The sequence below is a fragment of the Marmota flaviventris genome, chromosome 16, assembly GCF_047511675.1.
Source record: "Marmota flaviventris isolate mMarFla1 chromosome 16, mMarFla1.hap1, whole genome shotgun sequence".
In the NCBI taxonomy this organism is placed as follows: Eukaryota; Metazoa; Chordata; class Mammalia; order Rodentia; family Sciuridae; genus Marmota; species Marmota flaviventris.
Genome location: NC_092513.1, coordinates 70,108,338 through 70,129,762, shown reverse-complemented (window position 1 = coordinate 70,129,762; position 21,425 = coordinate 70,108,338). Strand labels below are relative to the sequence as shown.

Below are 21,425 nucleotides of genomic sequence, written 5' to 3'. Positions count from 1 at the left end.
GGTTTCAGCTCAGTGAGTTCTGTCAGTGTGGTGTAGGGCTGGAGCCTGTCCATGGCCACATTCCCCTGTACAGAGCATCCCCACCACATGTTGACACAGGGAGGCTGAGTCAGCCAGGGGGGCCATTGCCACCCCACCCTGGCCCCTGGACATGTCCCCTCGTGGGCCACCTAGTCATTTCAGAACCACGCAATTCTTTGACCCATTGGCCTTACCAGAACTCGCCAGTGGAATGTCTGTTTTGTGATCAGCTGGGGATCTCTGGCCTTGGCTTCCAAGTACTGCCGTGTTTCCAGAATCAGGCTGCCCATCTTCCCTTCCCTGAGCATGCTTGCCCCCTGCAGATTAGACATTCAGAGGAGCCTCTTCCTTCACACAAGTATCGCCTCTTCACATCTGACCCCAGGGGTCGCTGTCACAGCCACCCGCAGGCTGCAAGTTGCATAGACCTTTCTGGGAGGGCTCTGAGGCTCCTTCATAAATCTTCAGAACATAAGTGGCTTGGCATGACACGTCCTCTGAGGTGAATCCAAACCCATCACCTCAGAAACACAGAGAAGTCTGAGGCTGCACAGAGAAGCTCTTCTCCATGCCTGGGTGAAGGAGCCAGGGAACAAATGGAAAGAAGAATAAACGCACAACTGTGGTATTGTGATGTAGTACAAAATACGCATGTGGCCGTTGTCTCACTTCTAAGATCCTGGAATTTCCTCAGTGGTCAAGGTGAGAAGAATGGGTTTTGTTTCATAAGCCCCACCTGAGTTATGCTCTGGGATGACTCTTGGTGACCCCTGGGAAGCTTCAAGCTGAGGCTGGTGGCCACAGAAACCACAATGAACAAAGGGTTGGAACTTTCAGCCCACCCTCAACCTCTGGGATTGGTCCTGGTCACCAGGCCAATGATGGGTCATTTATGCCTACATATCAAAACCTCCATGAAAACCCCGAAACTTCAGGGCATGAAGAGCTCCCAGAGTGGTGAGCACCGAGGTATGCTGGGATGTGGTACACTTGAGAGGCCCTTCCAAGCCCCTTCCCACACCCTGCCTGTGACCCTCTTCCATTTGGCTGCTCCTGAGTTGTGTCCTTTATAATAAATTGGTAATAAGAGTAAGAGAAATGCCTTCCTGAGTTCTGTAAGCCATTCTAACAAATTATCAAACTGAAGAGGGGATCATGGCAACCTCTGAGTTGTAGTCAGAAAACAAGGAACCCACCACCACCTTGTAATTGGTATCTGCAGAGGGGACAGTTTATAGGGCTGAGCCCTTAACCTATGGTGTCTGCATTATCACTGGGCACCCATCTGGTGTCCAGAGAGATGGAGAACTAGTTGACGCGGGGATGAAAGATTCTGCACAATTAGTGGAGAAATGTTCTGGGAGCATGAAGAGCTCATGGTAGGAGGAGTAATTGACCACCAGCTAACCTCATGGAGTGGCCGTGAGTGGTAAGCAGGGTGACCATGTGACTTATAATCTTGACACAACACTTGGGGCATCAGAGGGGTTCCCTTTTGTAATTATGAACTTGTCCCATGCAAATTGGGATGCTTGTTCACATCTAAATCTAAATAGGGTCAGTGCCTATCATATGCTGAGTACAGTGCCTGGTGCCCAGAGGGAGCGCTCCAGAACTGTTAACACTGTGCTGTTACGATTGTTGACCTTCACAGCAATTATAGTAGGCTTAGTGTCAAGTTTTATTATGTTTATTTATTAATTATATTATGTTTGGTATTTCACATTAAAATTTTTTAATCTCCCCCCCAGTAAAAGGATCTATAAACAAAAGTCAAATATAAACTCAATTCCCATTGCCGAAGGAGCTAATATGGTTTCCAAGATGCTTAGTAGTAAAGAATTCAGTGGCCAATGAGAAGAACCTCATGCACGCTCCTTGAATAATCTGCTCATGGGTAGTTTGCTCCTACAAGTCAAATTACCAAAATAAACAACAACAAAATAAAAAGCTGACTGAAATTAATATGAGGAGCCACAATTTATTTCCAATGCCTTTCCCACATTTATAAAGTAGGGAAATCTGATTCTAAAAATAAAAAATAAGCTACAAAAAAAGGCTCACCTACAGCAAACCTCCTGGTTTTATGTTGTTTCAACTCAGAGAAGAATTGGTCTTCAAGTAATTATCAAATACAATAAATGAATGTTAGAGGAAGAGCAGTCGGTGTGGTGCCAGGGGCGGAAGGACAGCAGAGAATGAGTGGGACCTGCACCGCATTTCTTCTCTTCCATGGTCGGAGGCTTCCCGCCATCCTCCACCCACCTCTCCCGCCAACCTCAGGGACACACAATCAGTCATCGAAAGGTTTTCATGTGAAAATCTGTGATGCGGATTTGTGATCATGAGGAGCTGTGGTGTGTGTGGTGTGGTGCTGCCTCACCTGGCTGCCCGCCGTGCTGGCTGCGGCCCTCTGCACACACAGTGCCCAGGGCAGACTTTCCCTTTGGTGTATCTCTTGGGGGGGTGTTATGGTTGGATACATGGTGTCCCCAAAAGCTCATGTGTGAGACAGTGCAAGAAAGTTTAGCCTTGACCTAATCAGTGCGTTAATCCACTCGAATGGATTAACTGGGTGATGACTGTAGGCAAGGCAGGGTGGAGGAGCTGGGTCACTGGGAGCATGCCTTTGGGGTTTATAGTTTGTTTTGTGGTAGTTTTTTTTTTTTTTTTTTTTTTTGGTACTGAGGATTGAACCTAAGGGTGCTTAACCACGGAGCCACATCCCCAGCCCTTTTTATATTTTATCTAGAGACAGGATCTTGCTAAGTTGCCTAAGGCCTTGCTAAGTTACTGAGGCTGGCTTTGAATTTGCAATCCTCCTGCCTCAGCCTCCTGAGTGACTGGGATCACAGGCGAGTGGTACCACTTCCTGATGGGCTTTACATTTTGTCCTGGTGAGGGAAGCTCTCTCCCTGCTTCCTGGCACCATGTCCCCACGCTTTCCTGCCAGCACACTCTTCCTCCATGATGTGCCACCTCACCTCAGGCCCCAGGAATGGAGTCGGCCGTCTGTGGATGAAGACCTTCCACATTGTGAGCCTTAAATAAACTTTTCCTAAAGGGTCTAAAATTGTTAAAATTGTTCTTATCGGGTCTTTTGAGCACAGAAGTGAATTCGCTGACTTAAGCGTGAGATTATCAAGTAATCCTGTGTTTAGGGTGGCACAGAGTATCCTTCCTGGTTTTTTGGATTAAGCAATTCCCCAGCAGAAACTGGACCCAACTTTCATGGGTCCTCTGGTGGCCTGAACAGCCCTTTGCTGCCTGCTGACTGGAAGAGTGAATGTCACAACTGCCCACCCCCACCCCCACCCCCCCCCGGCACCTTCAGAAGCATCCCTCAGAAGGGCGCCTCCATCAAGAACCTTTCTAGTGGAGGATTTAATTCTACCTTTTTTTATAGCTATTAAAAACAAAAGTACATTTGAAGCAAAATGATTTAATAAGCAGCTAGGCCAATTTCTTCACCTACTCCATCTCTTTGGAGAAGGCGGAGCAATCTCTGCCCGCCACGCTGAGTATTGGGGGGAAACTGAGTGTCGAGGAGCACCTAATCTGGAAGAGTCTACTGGCAGGAGATATTTCCTGTCAGAAATCCAGCACTAAGGGCTGGGGCTGGGGCTTAGCAGCAGAGCACTCGCCTACCATGCATGAGGCACTGGGTTTGATCCTCAGCACCACATAAAAATAAAATAAATGTATGTGTCCACCTACATCTAAAAAAAATAAATGTAAAGAAAAAAAGAAATCCAGAACTAAAAATCAGGTGTTTTGTGTGGCAGCTTCTCTCAGACCCTGCTCCCCACAATTTGGAGAAAAATCATAAAAGTATTGCCCATAAACCCTGCTGCCCCACATTCACCCAAAGCACCGCCCAGCACAGAAAACTCCCCTGGCGGCCAAGTAGGGATTTGAGGGAGCCGATGCTTTATCTTCTCCAGTTCCTTCAATTCATCATTTTTACCGGTGCCTAGAGAGATGGAGCAAGCAGAGTGCAGGGAAAGGGCAACCGTAGAGTTTCCAACTAACACACGTTGAGCAGAATGAAAATGCCCACGTCCCTGAAAACATTTGATTTTGTTTTTTCTTTTTTACTTCATTGACTCTAAAATTTCCCCAGTGGGGCGTGGTGGTGCACGCCTACCATCCCAGTGAATTGGGAGGCTGAAGTAGGAGGACGGCAAGTTCGAGGCGAGCTGAGCAATTTAGTGAGGCCCTGTTTCAAAAAATAAAGGTCTGGGGATGTGGCTTAGTGACAGAGCACCTGGGTTCAACCTCTAATACAAGAAAACAAAATATTCCACAGGATGTATGTTCATTTTATCAGGTTAGACAGCACAATACAGAAATGATCTCCCTTTGTCTCCCCCACCAACTTCTGATAACCATACCTGATATTCCTATTAACACACAGTAGTCTATTTAAAGGAGTCCTCATTCTTCTTAAAGTAGCTTTTAAGTACAGAACAACAACACATCTACTGTCACACTATACGTACCACTCTGGAACCTTTTCTCAACTACCCTACCTTGGACATCCTTCAGGGGATGCAGACCCAGCTCATTTATTATAAAACAAAAAAGGAACATGTGCCACAGTGTCCGTGGGTCTTACTCCACCCCGTTGTTCCTGGGACACACGTCCCAGTGGCTTCTAACTTGGTCTCTGTGATACTGCTGCAGTGGGTGCCTGTCCATCACCAGTCGGCCGCATGGTCCTCAAACACCACTTTCAGGCCACACAGACTCCTCCTGGTGTCCTCCTGTTGCAGCTGTCCCTCTGGAGGCCCAACTCCTGTCCTGCCCTCGCCGCCACCCCCTCCTCCCCTCACCCTCTTCTGCGTCCATCGAGGGCCTGCCTGATGCGGCCTTCTCGCTCGCTTGCCGTCTGCATTTCCTCCTTCTCCACTGACGCCTGAGTGCTCGTGTTCCTGGGCATGGCCTGTGCCCAGGCCCTCCTCCCCCGCTCAGCGCTCCTCCCTTAGCTCCTCATCCATTACCTTCCGTGCAGCCAGCACCTCCCCAAAGCCTGTCACCAGGCAGAGCTCGCCCGGGATCTGGGACACTGCGGGCCTGTTAGTGCCTCTGCTTGCTGCGCCTGAGTCCACACGCCTCCAGCAGAGCCCCTGGCCGATCCTTCACAGCACTGGTCCGCTCTCCCCTTTCCACCTGAGTCGGGCACAGCTGGCATGGAGGGCTGTGGGCCTGCAGCAGCTCTTTGCCAGGTGTGGGAGGCAACGGGATGGAGGAAGGGGCCCTGCTTGGGGTCCCTGCTGAGTCGAAGCTCAGGGTGAGGATGTGAGATCAGAGGAGCCCAGAGGCAGGCCGTGCCCAGGCCCTCCCGCCCTCCACCTGGTCCTCGGTGATCCCCCTGGTGACAAGGTGGGTGCAAGGACAAAGCGGGAAGACAGTGGTCCCTGGGCTTCCCACCAGCTCTGCAGAGAAGTGGCCCAGGAGTCATGGTGAGGGGACAGGGGCTGAAGGGGTCATTGAAGGGGTAATGAGGCCTTTGCCCTCATGTTGACATAAGAAATAGTTTCTCTAAAAAGCCTGCTGTGGAGTCCCTGGCCTCCTCGGATGCTCCGGGCCTACAGGGCACCTGTGGCCGGGACATATTAATAACAGTAAGCCCCTGTGCAGACCTTGAAAGCGCCCTTCTGTATGGGACAGGAGGGTAAGGGCAGGGAGCCCTGGGGGCCAGAGTGCAGAATCAGACACCTACCCCTCAGTCCCTCCCAGGAGGGGAGCTAGAGCCCCAAATCACTGACACCGGAGGACCCTCCAGCAGAAACAGCTGCAAGAAATGGTTTTTATGAAGTTGCCATGTTTAAGGTCTACTTTGTATCAGCTCGGCCATAACCACCATATGTGAATTGTTAATAAAAAGTATTTTTTTAACTTTTCAGCAACAGATTTGTAAACAGAGTTCTTCAGCATTGACAGTGTAGCGCTGTGCTAAGCACTGCGCATGTGTTACTGTGTGGACCCTCCGACCTAGTTCACAGATGAGGAAACGGAGGTGTAAAGGTTACGCAGCTTTCCCAAGGTCATCTGTTATTTTCTGAAGTTTGGGCCTGCGTTTACCTGGACACACGAGACCTGTCTCCCACTCATTTTTCATCCCTCTCTTTTTCTTTCTTCACTGTCAATTTGCTTATCTTTCTTGAATGCAGATTTCTTTTCTGACATTTCTCTGATTCTTACAGTGAGTTAGGTACCAGGGTAGTCGTGTTATTTTCAAAGGAGTACAAAGTGACTGTTCCTGGGTGCCATGAATGTTCCCTCTGGCTCTGGCCACCGAGAGGCCTGCTGCGCTGGGTGGGCATCACACGGTGAGTGTTGCTCATTCTTTTTTCAGGATCCATGTCTACCTAACATTCCTCTTGTTTCTCGCTGAAAGGAAGAAGATCTCTCTCCCCGTGGCGGCTGTCACCAGCCTATGGCTTCGGCACCTTCCCAGCCTTGAAAGAGCAGTGCTATGTCTTTTTGAAAAGCTCGTCTCCAGTGAGAGGCATCGTCTGAGAGAGATCGAGTGCTTTGTCAAAGATTCGTTACTGGTACGTGCGAGGCTTGGTGAGGGGAAAATCCTCAAGGGAGATGCTGGGAATCGTTTCTTGGAGTTGAGGGTGGGGCGGGTGTAAATAGGAGATGGGTGTTTACATTTTATCTAGAAAGCACCCGGTTCGCCAGCTTTTCTATGCACTTGGTGCCTAGGGGGAGAGGTTTGAGAGCCACATGATCCCTGGGCCTCAGATGGTGTATTCACAGGATGGACATTTAGACAGCAAAGGTGCTGGGGGCTCTGCAAAGGAGCACTTTATTGGCCCTTCCCCGTTGCACTTGTCGGAACGCAGTCCGCTCTGTCCGCGGCCCGCCTTCTCCCCACACCACAGGATGGTGGTGCCCGGGAAGGAGGCTGAGCACTGCTCTTCCCCGGCCCCCCTGTCCTTGCCACAGGTGCCCTGCAGGCCTGGGGTGCCCAAGGAGGCCAGGGACTCCACAGCAGGCTTTTTAGAGATACTATTTCTTATTTCAACATGAGGGGGAAGTTTTCTAAAAATGAAGATCTGTGGCCAAGGGAGAAGAGGAATCAGTTAACAGAAACAGTTTAAAAATAAGCCTCTTGCTCTTCACCAGAGGAACAGTAGCAGTCAGGAGACCAAAACAGAAAAACGACCAGAGCAGCGAGAGAGCTGAGGTTCTGGAACTTTCTCTCGGGTGAGGCTCTCAGCCTTGGAACCTCCTTCTGTGATGGCTCCACTGCCTTCGTCCCCAGGCCTGTGAAGTCAGGGACTCAGTGGCCCCAGGGCCACACTGCCTGGCCCAGCGTCAGCCGTCCTGCGGCTCCTTCTGTGGGAGGCAGCTCTGTGCAGTCAGTGTGCAGTTATGTTAAGAAATCAAGATGAAAAAATCGAAAAAGCTACATGTCACAGTGGACCAGCCAGGGTGGCCCCACTCCTTGGTCCTTTTATCTCTCAATCAAGTGACAAGTGAATGAGGCATGGGTAGTTTCCACATGACCTGGTTTGTACCAAGACATACAAGAGCAGAATGAGTATAAATAAGCACAGGAATGTGTGAAAATGTAGACAAAAATAGGCAGAAGAAAGCCGAGCGTGTTGGCGCACCCTCCTGAGTGTTGAGGCCAGCACTCAGGAGGCTGAGACAGGAGGGTGCCCTGAGCCTAGGGGTTCTCATCTCAAAGCAAAGGGGAAAAGTCAAAATAACAGATTGTGTCCACAGAAGAAAGGTCTGGAGACTGTGCTGTCAAACCACACTCGATGGCTATGTGTTGCTGTGAAGGCCGCAGCCCAGGGGGACCTGTTCTCTGGGGCAGAGCATGGACTACGGGGTGTAGTCGCAGCAAGTGTCGTGTCTCCGAGGCCATCTGAGGATGCTGGTGCCCACTCCTAGCAGGCACATGACCAGGCCTCGGGGTCGGGAGAGAAAAGCCCAGGATATCAGCTCCTTTGCATGTTGGTGACAGCTGTCAGCCGCTTGGCTCAAGTCACACCTGTGTGACAAGAGAAAGCCCAAAGTGGAGTTGGTGCTGTCAGAGCATAGCCACATCTGTCACACTTGCACCACCAGCTGGAGAGTCACAGGAGTGATGACGTGGCAAGCTGCCATCGCCGCAGGGCTGTGCCGTGTGCCACAGAGTGTCTCCCAGGACCCTTCGTGGACTGCACTGTTTCCCATCCACTGTCACCTCTGAGGGTTTGGCACAGAGTCGTGAGCTCAGAGAGCTCTGCTGACAGCCCCATCCCAAGTGTGGCCAGGACACGGGTCGGGAGTGTCCACCTGGTCCTGGCTGAGACGCTTGGGGCCAGGGCTGGCTGGGCCCAAGGTCCTGTGCTCACCAGCAGGGCCTCGTTGCCTCCAGGGCCTCCTCTGTGTTTAATTCTGCTGGAACCTCCTGTTTTCTTCTTTCTCTTTCAAGCTGGAGGCTGAGTGTGGGAATCCCGGTGGCACCAGTTGCCGCCTCCTCTGGGGCCTGCCCACCTGTTGTTCCAGGGCCCCTCCTGCTCTTAGTGTCTGGGCTTCCCAGTCAGAGAACCATGTGGGTCCTGCCACTGTCACCTGCCAGTCGGGTGCCCCGACTGAACCCACTCGATCTGAAAGTTTACAGCACTTGGTAAGAAAAAAGAAAGAAAAACACATATTAAGACTGAGAGACCCCAAGAGTTCATTTTTAAGGGCAGTTACTATTTGATCTCCTCATTTTCAAGAGAGTTGCATATTAAAGCAAGAGATAAGAATGCACCTTACTTTAAAATAATCACAACACAATTTAAAATAAACAAAAAATTTTGGAAGCCCTCTGGCAGCCCATTCCAGATTGCTAAAGGCAATAAATCACCTTTATTGCCTCGTAATTTTATTTCTGACTTAAATGCTCATGCTGTAACTTAAGGCACTTTTCTTCTGGTTGCTTCTCAGCGGTAAAATAGAGAAAGTGGACTATGTGCTTCTGAGAGGCTTGACCAGTTTTCTGTGAGCCCCTTTCAGTGGAGAACTTCCCGCCCTGTGGGTTTTTCCGTGACCTTTCATTGCTCCTGTGGCTCTTCTCTGAACCTCCCCTGTGTCCCTTCTACGGGAGTGGCACTTTAGTGAGCACAGCAGAGAGAGAGGCGCCTCTCCCATCGGACATCACATTGCAGAATCTTCAGGCACTGTTTGTAGTGGACCGTAGCCTTGCCCGCTGAACAATGCCAGCGCCCATCGATTCCCCAAGAGTTTATCAGGATCATGTGTTAGAGATTCAGAGCTTTTATTATGGTTCAAAGGAGATTCTAGAGGGTGTTATTTGGTTTAATTTATTGTGGCATTGGCAGGATGTGACCTCTCTGTGCCTCATGGTTCATGGGAGGTAATTACAATACAGACTGGCTAGAAGCCCCTGATTGGCGTGGGCCACTCTCCCCAGGCATCGTGGCCTGCCATGCCCGAGGGCCCCTCGGGCTGGAACAAGCCTGTGACCTACAGGGTGATTACGGGGGTAACCTGAAGAACTGTTTCCTAATTGCATCATCCGACCTGTTTATCGCAGTGCAGTATCTTGGTGCAGTGACAGGACCGAGCCGAGGTATCAGCTGGATCTCCAAGACCCAGCACCAGCCTGCTGTGCTGTGCTGCAGAGGAAACCCGATGCCTATTACATTAGAGTCCGGCTCTGAGAGTAATTAAAGCGTGATGGTCTACGTAACTCGTGTTTTATATGGAACGCCGTTAATTATATTTCCATCTCTGGGGACTCTACACAGCGAGTCCTGGAAATTCTATAGTTACCAAGATATAGCAAAGCACAAGATGAAAGTGCTGTAGAGTGCAGTCACCTCCCAGATGTTCCTTGGCCTCTCAGGACTGCAGAGGCCTGGTGTGCTCCCCTGAGACTCCAAATGATAGGGACTGGTCTGTTGTCACATAAATTTTATACACACACACACACATCTTTGGTTTCTAAAATAAAAATGAGTTTTCCAAACTGTTTATTTTTGGGGCTCATCCTTTGGCTTTCATGGACCAAACTGTCCCCTAGTACATGGCTGCTTGCCACAGATGGTGGCCCCCAGATAAATTGAAGTTTGTACAAGTTTTAACCCCAGTTTTTACTGTACAGGTCTTAGCCAGGAGTGGTGGTGCACACTATAATCCCAGCAACTCAGGAGGCTGAAGCAGGAGGATCATGAGTTCAAGGCCAGCCTCAGCAATTTAGTGAGGCCCTAAGCAACTCAGCAAGACCCTGTCTCGCAGTAAAAAATAAGAAATGGCTGGGGATGTGGAACACTTCTGGCTCAATCCCAGAACCCAAGCAAACCACAGCAACAAGAAAGAAAAGAAAACACAGATGGTGCTTTGCTCCCTGGCAGCACCGTCACAGGAAGGCCACAACCCCTGGCCTCAGACCTGCCCTTAAAGACTGGTGCTGTCACCAAGAGCAGTGGAAGCCACTCGCAAAGCATGCAGCCTCTGGGTTCCCGAGGCTGGCCCCAATCAGAACAAGGCTGTGCTTCCCCTTGGTTCTGTTGGTGGGCCCAGAGAGCTATTGTTTGGAGCCTGCCCTGAGTGAGAAGGCTGGCAGGTGGCAGGGTGGCTGTGCTACGCTGCTGTGTGCCAGGGTGGGGCACCCTGGACCTGCAGTTATGGCTACTGCAGCGGTGTCCTGAGGAGCTGCTTGTCACCTCCCCAGCAGATGGAGAGGCTGGCACTGAGGGGGCAGGGTTGGTTTGGGTCTTGTGCCCAGGTGATGAGTCCACTCCTCCCCGATTCTCCTGCCTAAAAGGCCTCACAGCTCAACCAAAGCACTTCTTAACTCGAAAGAGCTTCAGAACAAAAGCTCCGGCCACCTCAGGGCTCTTGGTGTGAGCTAAGTGTGCGCTCGTCTTCTTTCTCCAGACAGCAGTCGTGACCATCTCAAGAGGAAAAAGGGACTTTGTTTCCACAAGATCGCAGGGCACAGGTTCCCTTTCGCAAAATGCTGTGATGGAAACAGCTCCACAGCCTGCACGATGTGATCCGTTTCTGTGCACAGATAGCTGTCACTGATGCTCTAGAGTTTTCTTTTCCTCCTTTTCCCCTCCACAGTCTTTTAAGTATTTCCTTTTTAATGTGTTGCATGAGTGGAAGACTCTCAGCAGTGGCTGAAGCTGTGGGCTCTGCCTCCAGGCAGCAGCTGCACTTCCCAGTGCTGACCTCTGGGGGGCACCAGATGCCCCTGGACTGTCTGGTAGAGAAAGCCCAGACTGCAGGACAGTGTCCCTGCTGGGGATGTGACCCTGCAGCCAGGCAAAGATGGAGCCTGCGAGGGAAAACACACAGGCGGACAGCAACAAAAGCCAGGGCAGCCGTGCCCCGGGCGTCCTTTACTACTCAGGCTGGCCCCAGAGTGGTGTGGGCACCGAGAAAGCTTCCCCCTGCTCAGGCTCCGCAGGCTGGCTGGATCCAGGCACTGGTCCAGGGACCAGATTTCAGGGATTTTTGTCCAGCGTCCAGAGCTGGGCATCCCCCAGGTGCACCTCCCACTTCAGTGTCTTAGAGAGCGTGTGTAAATTTAAAACGCAAAAGTACATTTGGTACTTGTTAAGTTTTTAAGCCCAGGAATGACAGATTTATCACTAATTAAACAATAATTGCATTATGGAGTACTGAAAAAAATTGCTCGTAGTATAAACAACATCTGGTAAAGATTAAAAAGAAAGAATAATTCCTCTAAACCCAAATTTATTGTAAGAAACTTGAATGTTTTAAAACAAAATAGATCCTAAAACGTAAAAGGAATATTTACAGTTTTATGTTTAGCATTTTGAAAATAGGGGGAAAATGGCATCATGAAAAATACATATTTATAAAGATGCCTAATTTTATATGGTAGATGTGAAGGTTTTTATATAAATAGATTGTTTGAAAACCAAATCATTCTTTAACTCAATAAAGGCGTTTATTGTTGGAATTAATCTTAGGGAGAATCTTTTTTAAGTAGAAAGCTTTCGTGGTGGATATAGTTGCCCTTTGATTTACATGTGTATACCAGCCGGCGACAGAGGCTCCCAACAGTCGGATCCTCGCAGGACCAGGCGGCCTGGCTGGTGGGCCACGTGGAGGGGGAGTCCTTCTGCAGATTGCTCAGATGGAAACTTCCTGAGCATTCAGATGGGCCTTGGAAAGAGAATCCATTGCGAGCTCCCTAAGCTGCAGCTCCTTGCTGCTCATCTGCACCTTCCGTCTCGATGGTGAAGGGGCGTGTGTCCATGAAGAGTGGTGACGGGAAGAGACTGGGGGAGTTCCTGCCCTTGGCCACCTTTGTAGTTTTTTCTAAGAGGCATTTGCTTTTAGCTGTGAATTACCTCAAATCATGATTTGATTTCCCTTTCTGGTTTGTTTTCTGTGCCTCTCTCACATGCACAGAATCAAAAAATAGAAAAAGATGAATATTTCTTCCTGAGACTTGCTCATCTGTGTTCTCAGTTCTCTTCTGTGTGTTTGTAATAGTCATTGCTGGTTTGGGATGAAGACATAAAACACCTGTGGGTGGAGCTGGAGGTCGATGCTGTCCGCAGCTCTCGGGGCTGGCGGCAGGGCCTGTCCCTCTCCTCTCCCAAGCAGCAGCAGCAGCAGCAAGCATGGCTGCTGTGCCCTTCCTCCACAGCGATGGCCCCCCTGCTCTGGGGCAGCTGTGGACCAGCCATTGGAGGCCAGGTGGCTGTGGGCTGGCGGGCAGAACCACCCAGGCCAAGGAAGGCAAGACCAAGCGCCTGCAGCTGCTTGTCGTCCCTGTCTGTCTGTCCTCTGACATTTAGGGGAAGGATTGGAGGAGGGAAGAAGGCAAACTTGTGTTCTTGATAGCCTCCTGACGACAGGGTTTCCTCAGACTTGAAATAATCTGTGCATGAAAATCGTTAGGCCAGATGGAGAAGAGGGAGCTTGAGAAGGAACAGATTTTGGTGGGATGGAGAAAAACAGACGAGCAGATGGACCCAAGAAAGTTTTTCTTTCTTCATTTTCAAGGACAGATAATTGCACAGATCATGGGGTCTCTGAGCTAGGCTCCAGAACCTTGGGTGACAGTGACCTGTGCATGTCACCAGAGCTCCCCCTTGATCAGTACAGCAGGAGACAGAGGGGTTAAATGTTTGCCTCATCACTTGCAAGGATGCTATGAAGGCTTGAGGGGAGATGTGGCTTCCAAAGAAGATTCTCATGGTAAGAAAAACAGCTTCAGTGTGTGCTTTTGTGATTTGATGTCACGGGCACACATGCCAAACCTGAGAGCACTTCAGTCCTCTTGAGGGGTCTCACTGAAAAAAGTTAGAGTCTCATTTTAAAGACTAACAGCAAAGGGTGCCATGAGAAGTAGCTGAGCATCAAGATCCCTGTTGCGGCTATTTGAGCAGAGTTCCCCTACCTCCTGGCCTCCAAGAGCTAACAGTTGGTGGAGAGTAAATGAGGTTCTGAAATATTTGGAAAGAAAGAATTGTAAGTGGACAGTCCACTGCATGGGGGAACAGGCAGATTCCACACAACCTGGGGACACTTGAAGCATTTGATGGAGCTCTCTTGCTGGAAAACACTCCTAAGTTCTTTCTCGCGCTCATTCTTGTTTGACGGTAGAACTTTCTTACTCAATTTCCCCTTGGCTCTCATGGCAGCCCCAATCTACCCCTTGGATCATGCTTTCCTTTGCCATCCAGAGATCCATGTAATCAAACGTGGAGTTTCGCAGCTAGCTCAACCCTCAGGATGGCCCCGGGGTTGTTGGCTATTTAGAATAAAAGGAAATGTTTCTCTTTTGCCGTGTTCCATCCTGGTCTTGTTCTCCCTGTGCACTCTCAGGTACTGTTTGTCCTCCTGTAGGCACGCAGCAGTGCTGTTGGTCCCAAACACTCTAGAGGCAGGTGGTCTACCTGGGAGACTGAGGCCTGGTCTGCAGACCTAGGCAAAGCACGCTTCCTGGGGACTGTGATGCTTGTCCCTTGCTTGGTCTTATCCATTTTGGATACATGGAAACTTGTGATATTTTCCGGGCATATATCCAGTGACCTCTTAATAATTGTTACTTACAGCAAGGCTAAGATTAACTGGCTTGCTAAGATCAAAGCCAGGAAGCAAGCGACCTTTCCTCTGTGAGTTACTTTCTTAAATAACGAGCATTTCACATTGGCTTATTTTAGATAAAAGTGGGAATTGGTGAAGGCTTAGGGACCATGGGTTACTCTGTGTCAGTACTAGAGAATTTTAACTTGCAGATCACAGATCTATCTCCTTTCACCAACAAGTGGCAGTGCCCCTGCCTGTGGCCTTCTGGGGCAGCCTGCAGTAGCGCAGCGTTAACACTAGATGGCGAACGCTCAATGTCGCAAGACACCATCCCAGACCAAGAAGGGGCAAGCTGGCGTGGGCACCATGCTTTCTACAGGGTGGTCCAGAAAACTGCAGAGGCAGAGTGCAGCCTTTTGTTCCTCTTGTGAAAATGCTTCCCAGGGCAGTGCACAGGGCAGTGTGCTTCGAAGAACTTCCCTGTAGAGCCTGACCCACCAACATTGGTTTGCTATGGCAAAATCTCTCTTTTATGAAAACACAAATAAGTGTTTCTGTCAGGCATAAACTCGTTCTTTGAGCTCTGTTCAAAAAAGATATGGAACCTGGGTCAGACCCACAGAGCCCATATCCCTACTGGAGGCCACAGGAGGCCAGCTTCTGCAGATGTCAGTCACTGAAACCAATCATGACAGAGCAAACGAGGTAATCATCGTTTGAGATGAAGCTGCCTTTTTTCCTTCATAACCGTCTTTTCTTCCTAAATAATTAAAGCTGTTAAGTCATAGTGTGTCGAATGAGTGATGTCATTTAGTCTAGCGTGGCAGTTTCCTGCATAGTAATTCTAATTTATTATGTCCCTAAATAAGCAGGAGCCAAAGACAGAAGGCCAGGGCTTGACTTTGAGGCACTTCCAGGCCAGTCGAGGAAGTCAGACAAGGGCACATATAAATAAAACTAGCCACACAGGCGGGCTCTATTTTCACTAGGGCATGCCGGTAGAAGGTATTTTTGAATTGTCCATGACACTTATGCATCTTTCTGGATCATATGGGCTTATTATAGATATGTGGGACACACAGAGGACAAGGAGAAGATGAAGCTTGCCGTAGTCCCTACCCAAAGAGGACCACTACATTTGCTTGTGCCTCTCAACCCACCACACACCAATTGTTATTTCCTCCTAACCCAAAGAAATATGCTCATTTCTCCATACCAGCAGCCCTGGACAAGCCATCTGCCCCATAATAGCATCTTATTATTGATGAAATACCTGTAGTCTCACCTCCTGATCTGTTTGTTTTACAGCCTCAAGCAGCCTGCCACCCGGCTGTGTTCAGAATTGTCGATGAGATGTTCAGGTAAATATTATGCTGTTTCTGCTAGCAGTTGGTCTAAAAATGCTCAGCTTCCAAGCACGAATGAAAAATCTGAGTTGTCAGGCTATACCACGGGAAACGTGAGTTTCTGACTCCATATCTGGCTAGGCTTTTTGGTAATTAAAGGTAAAATCAAAAGTCAATGTATATTTAAAAGCCTATTTCAAAGAATTAAGATAACTTTCTTTTTTGTGATCGTTTTAAATTCTAAAAGCAGAATCAAACTGGATGTTAGGATCATGAAATGTCCATGTGGGCTCTTTCTCAGCTTGAATGAAGAGGTGCAGTTCCCTACCTCACCACACGAGGGCCGCTGTGCTTTGTAAAAGGCTTTCAGCCAGGAGCAGCGGAGAGGCACAAATCAAGCCGTTCTTAACAGAACTCCTCTGAAAGGCAGAGCAAGCCATGCGTGTTATCTTCTAACTAGCTCATGACTTTTTATTTTAAAATGTGAGTCCTCTGGGAGGGGCATTGGATTTAGAGGGCTAGGGGTGAGGGTCGCAGCATACTGGGTTATGGCTTGCAGTCTGGGGGATTAGCCACAGAATCCTGAGACCAGGCCCCCTTTGAGGGACTTGTCACCCAGAGTGTTTCCAGCCTCTGGCAGATGCTGGGCAGCAGGGTGCAGACCCTCCCACGCCCTCACACACAGGGGTGATTCTGGGGAAAGGGAGTTTACAACAAATAACTTGCCACTGAGTCGTCTTGAAACATGCCAACTCTCGGCTAAATGGCCCTGAAGTAAGATGGCAAAGTTCTGTCTTAGCGTAAAGCAAGCCAGGCTGCAGGGTTTTGGTTTGGCTTGGTTTGTTTTTTTTGTTTTTGTTATTTTTTTGCTTAAACAAGCAAAAAGCTAATTGTATGGAAATGCATGGAAACAAATCAGGTATACGGAGATTTTTCCAGCCGCTTTGCTGGGGGACTTGACTGAGCCATTTGGCCCTTTGGGGCAGCTCTGTTGCTGCTTATGAAAGCAAAATGTCTGCTGATGTCGCATGTTGGGCCAGTGGTGCACAGATGTCTGCAGGAACACACAGTCTCCGCGAGCGCCACGCAGTGTTAATAATGCACGAACCAAGAACGAGTTCATGCCTTTGTAAAGAAAGTACTTAGAAAGGGAGCGACAGGTCTCTCCTGCCTCCAAGCAGGGACTGCAGTCTGATGGCGGCTGCTGAGGCTCAGCCCAGCACGGCCCCTGCTTGCCTTGACCGCAGTCGGGGCACAGGTTTGCCATGTTACTCAGGCGTTGATCCTGTCTCGTTGTGCAGGTGTGCACTCCTGGAGACGGATGGAGCCCCGGAAGTCCTGGCTGCTCTTCAGGTGTTTACACGGTGCTTCCTGGAAGCTCGGGACAAGGAAAACAAGCAGGTTCCTTACGCTCTGTGTGTCACTCGCTTCGCCCCAGAGGAAAAGGCTGTTCACCTGAAAAGAACACTTTTATTTTATTTATTTATTTTTTATTATTAGTTGTTCAAAACATTACAAAGCTCTTGACATATCATTTTTCATACATTTGATTCAAGTGGATTATGAACTCCCATTTTTACCCCTTATACATATTGCAGAATCACATCGGTTACACATCCACATTTTACATACTGCCATACTAGTGTCTGTTGTATTCTGCTGCCCTTCCTATCCTCTACTATCCCCCCTCCCCTCCCCTCCCCTCCCCTCCCATCTTCTCTCTCTACCCCATCTACTGTAATTCATTTCTCTCTCTCGTTTATTTTCCCTTTCCCCTCACTTCCTCTTATATGTAATTTTGCATAACGATGAGGGTCTCCTTCCATTTCCATGCAATTCCCCTTCTCTCTCCCTTCCCCCCCCTCTCGTCCCTGTTTAATGTTAATCTTCTTCTCATGCTCTTCCTCCCTGCTCTGTTCTTAGTTGCTCTCCTTATATCAAAGATGACATTTGGCATTTGTTTTTTAGGGATTGTCTAGCTTCACTTAGCATAATCTGCTCTAGTGCCATCCATTTCCCTGCAAATGCCATGATTTTGTCATTTTTTAGTGCTGAGTAGTACTTCATTGTGTATACATGCCACATTTTTTTTTATCCATTCATCTATTGAAGGGCATCTAGGTTGGTTCCACAGTCTAGCTATTGTGAACTGTGCTGCTATGAACATGGTTGTAGCAGTGTCCCTATAGTACTCTCTTTTAAGGTCTTTAGGGAACTTATTTGTTCGTTTGTTGGTTGTGGTGGGGGGGGCCAAACCCCAGCCCCTGTACGTGCTAAACACCTACTGCCACTGAGCTGTTTGCGACAGTTTTTTGGTCAGTGATGGTACTGGGGCCTTTGTCACTGAGCTTTGTCCCCACCCCTTTTTATTTTTATTTTACTTGGACCCAGGGTCTCACTAAGTTACCCTGGGCGGGGCGGGGGGGTGGTGGTGTCTGCCCTAAATTGCCTTGAATTTGATCCTCGTGCCTCAGCCTCCTGAGTCGTGGGAATTACAGGCATGGCCACCACACCTGGCTATTTTTAGTAATTCAAATGGACTTTTGCTCATGAAGAAAGTGTCCAAATAAATGCCCCAGCAAAGGTGAAACCGTTTTAACTGAAAATAAGTCAGGACACTTTCCTGCCTGGTACCTGGTGCTGTGTTAGAGCTGATGCACCAGCAGGTGGACCTCAAGGAAGACCCCAGGCCGGGTTTACACTTTGTCCCTCTGGCTGGATGAACCCTCAGCCAGGGAGAGTCCTCCTGCAGCCCAGCTGGGCAGGGCCAGGTAGGAAGGACCACTTCTCACAGAGCAGCCCTGGACATTGTTCATGCGGGTGTCCATCCTGTCAGAGGCAGGGGTGGGGTGAAGGGGGCAGGCGAAGACGCCAATGACAGTGCAAAGAACGGCAGTGACCAGGAGGTGCTATCTGTTGGCTGGAGGACCCGAGGGCCCCCCAGCAGAGGTGACAGCTACCAAGGTCACTGCCCAGGAGAGAACTGTGTGGAGCGGGGGCTTTTCCCCCAGAGAGCTCTCACTGCGGGCGTTGTGAGGGGCCTGTGTCTCATGGCACAGATTTGGCATGTGTGTGTGGCTCTTTGCTGCTCAGAGTGGCACTGGCTGCCTCCCCAGGAAGGACGGCAGGTCCCCTCTGTGCTGTCTGCAGTTGATCTGTAGGGCACAGCTGGGATGCTCGGCCCTGGGGTCCCCCTACTCCCCTAGCCGAAGAAGCCGCTCAGGTCTTAGCAGATGTCCCTACTTTCTAAGGCAACAATAAGCATTTATGGTTGACTTTCCCCGTCCTCCGTTTCCTTGGGGCCGTCAGCTAGACTGCAGCAAACCGGGATCTCAGTGGTGCTGACCCTGGAATTTGGGAGCAGAGCTCCACGGAGGGCACTGGCTTTCACAGCCGTTCTGAGTTGTCGCCGTAGGGATCATTCCTCGTTCTCCTGCACTCTCTTTATATTCCCAGTTAGGACCTGACCTCCAGCGAGCTGGCCCGTGGCCTCCTGGGACCCCAGGTCGGGGCAGAGGACCCTGCCAGAGCAGTTGTGCTCTTCAGCCATAGCCCCCTCCCCTGTTCCCGGGCCTCTGGCCTTGGGCGCTGTGCCTCTGGACTGGAGTTGTAGTTGCTTTTAATTCAGAACAGTGTCCCCGCCAGGCCACGGGGTCTAGGGGCTTGGGGGCCACTCACTGGGCCCCAGCGTGAGGTGGGCAGAGACAGAGCTGTTAGCCACCAGAAGAAGAAGAAAATAGATGGCACCAAAGATGGACCTAAACCCAAACATTCCAAAAGCACATTAACTTCAAAAAGTAGGGCTGGGTTGTGGCTCAGCGGTAGAGCTCTCACCTAGCATGTGCCAGGCCCTGGGTGCCATCCTAGGCACCACATAAAAATAGACAAATAAATGAATAAAGGACTATGTCCCACTACAGCTAAAAAAATAAATAAATATTTTTTAAAAACTTCAAGAAGTAAATGAATTAACTAAGTATTCTAATACAAAGGCAGATATGTCAGATTAAATTTTAAAAAAAAACAACAACAAATGACCAGCTGTGTGCTGTTTTCCACTTACCCATCCTGAGTATGAAGACCAGGGTGGGCCGTTCGAAGGAAAGGGAGGGAAAGAGATGTGTCATGCAAAGAGGAGGCCACGTCAGCCCAGATGGAGCCCAGACCAGGGGTCCACCAAGAAGGAGGGACATTTCCTGAGGATGGAGCAGTCGGTTCATCATCAGAAATACCAACCATAAATGCCTAGTAACCCGTCCAAAATGCATAAAGCAAAAACTAACCAAAGTAAAGGAAGAAAGAGAGAAACTCATAGTCACACATAAAATCCTTGTGAATGTATTAAACAGAGACGCACGGCCCCCAACCAAGCACTGCTGAGGAAACCAAAGCCGACTCGGACGCCAGGGGAGAGCAGATCAGAGCTGTTGGTGCCCCTTCTCCCTGGGCTGACCGGTGCCTTCAGCGAGTCCCAGTCCACCTCAGCAGCTTGTGAAATGGAAGTGAACAAGCTGAATCCCAAGTCACATGGGAGTGCAAAGGACCTGCAGGGGTCGGGAAGTTTTGCAAAACAAAATCAGAAGATCCACCGGCCAATTTCAAGACTGAAAGCTACAGTCATCGAGACTGCGAGTTACTGGCAAAAGGACAGACAGATTTCAACAGAGCCCAGACAGACCCACACACACCTGTGTGCTTAGTTGATTTGTGACAGGGCCGCTCAGTGGGGAAAGAAACGTTATTAACAATCGGTGTGAATAGCTGGATGCCCACTCGTGGGGTAAGCCAGACTTCTTAGAAGGAATGAAAAACAGAAGCAGTGACCATAGGAGGAGAGTGGCCTGGTCACACTACGTCAGGATCGAAGCACCTGTCCTTTGGGCAGAGAGCACTGAAGAGCATGAACAGCAGGTCCAGCGGGGAGGAGGCGTCCTCTCCGGCAGGACTGGCCAGCAATGTGAGGCGTTCTCTCAGCTTCCTTAGAGGCAGCCCGATTAAAAATGGACCAAAGGCTTAAAGATACATAAATTGGTGGTGAATATATGAAAACTGTTTGGTGGGGCTGGGGATGTGGCTCAAGTGGTAGCGCGCTCGCCTGGCATGCGTGCGGCCCGGGTTCGATCCTCAGCAGCACATACAAACAAAGATGTTGTGTCCACCGAAAACTAAAAAATAAATATATATATTTAAAAAAAAAAAAAAAAGAAAACTGTTTGGTGTCATTGGCCACCGGGAAAAGCATGCACGAGCTGATGTCTTCTGACACTAGAAAGGGCAGAATCAATCAGCATCTAGAACATCCACACGTCCCTGGGGGAGTGAACTGGCACCGCTGGCCCAGTGAGCCTCTCCTGCTGTCCTTGCCCAACAGTGGGAACAGCTGTCCACAAAGACAGGGACACGAATGTCAACTGCAGCTTTGTCCATAATGGCTCCAGTTGGGAACAACCCTGATGACTGTCAGCAGAACAGTGTGGGTGGACTGTGGCATGTCCCCGTGGTGACTGATTCTGAGCAACCAACAAAGAATGAACAACTCATGTGCAATTACATGGGTGGACCTTAAAAAAACACGCTGGGCCCAAACAGCCAGAAGTGAAGGAGTGGATGTGCTGGGGTTCTGTTTATGTGGAACTCGAGAACAAGCAAGGCTAATCCCTTGTTGAAATCCAAACATTAGCCTCCTGGGTGGGGTTCTGGGCACCTAGCGGGGGTGTGTCGGTTGGGTGCTGGTGATATGCTCTCACATGTCTGCCAGACCCCCACGCCGGGCTCACTGCCTGTGCATCTTGGGCTGGCTGGGTTCTGCCTCCGTGGGAAACAGCTGCTGTGCCTTTGGGGTGGGTGCTCCAGCCTTTGGCCTGCAGAGCCTGTGAGCACCGCCATTGTTATTGTTTAAACACCAGGTGGGAATACCAGCTGATCTTACTGCAACGGAAGGTTGTGCAGTTTTTTTGGTAGCAGGAATTGAACCAGGGGTGCTTAACCATTGAGCCACATCGCCAGCCCTTTTTTATATTT

At 49.6% G+C, this 21,425-nt stretch overlaps 1 protein-coding gene across 11 annotated transcripts in view; it reads left to right on the top strand.

Moving 5' to 3' along the window:
* Fancc (FA complementation group C) overlaps positions 1 to 21,425 on the top strand; it is a 179,258-nt gene that overhangs the window by 145,679 nt on the left and 12,154 nt on the right. For 10 of the 11 annotated variants that reach the window (XM_071602510.1, XM_027955833.2, XM_071602511.1 and 7 more), the window contains 3 exons: positions 6,425 to 6,581; positions 15,367 to 15,419; positions 16,706 to 16,805. In XM_071602510.1, the coding sequence (XP_071458611.1) occupies positions 6,425 to 6,581; positions 15,367 to 15,419; positions 16,706 to 16,805 (310 nt within the window). The remainder of the gene's footprint in view (positions 1 to 6,424; positions 6,582 to 15,366; positions 15,420 to 16,705; positions 16,806 to 21,425) is intronic. The other variant, XM_027955831.3, reaches the window with a different exon arrangement.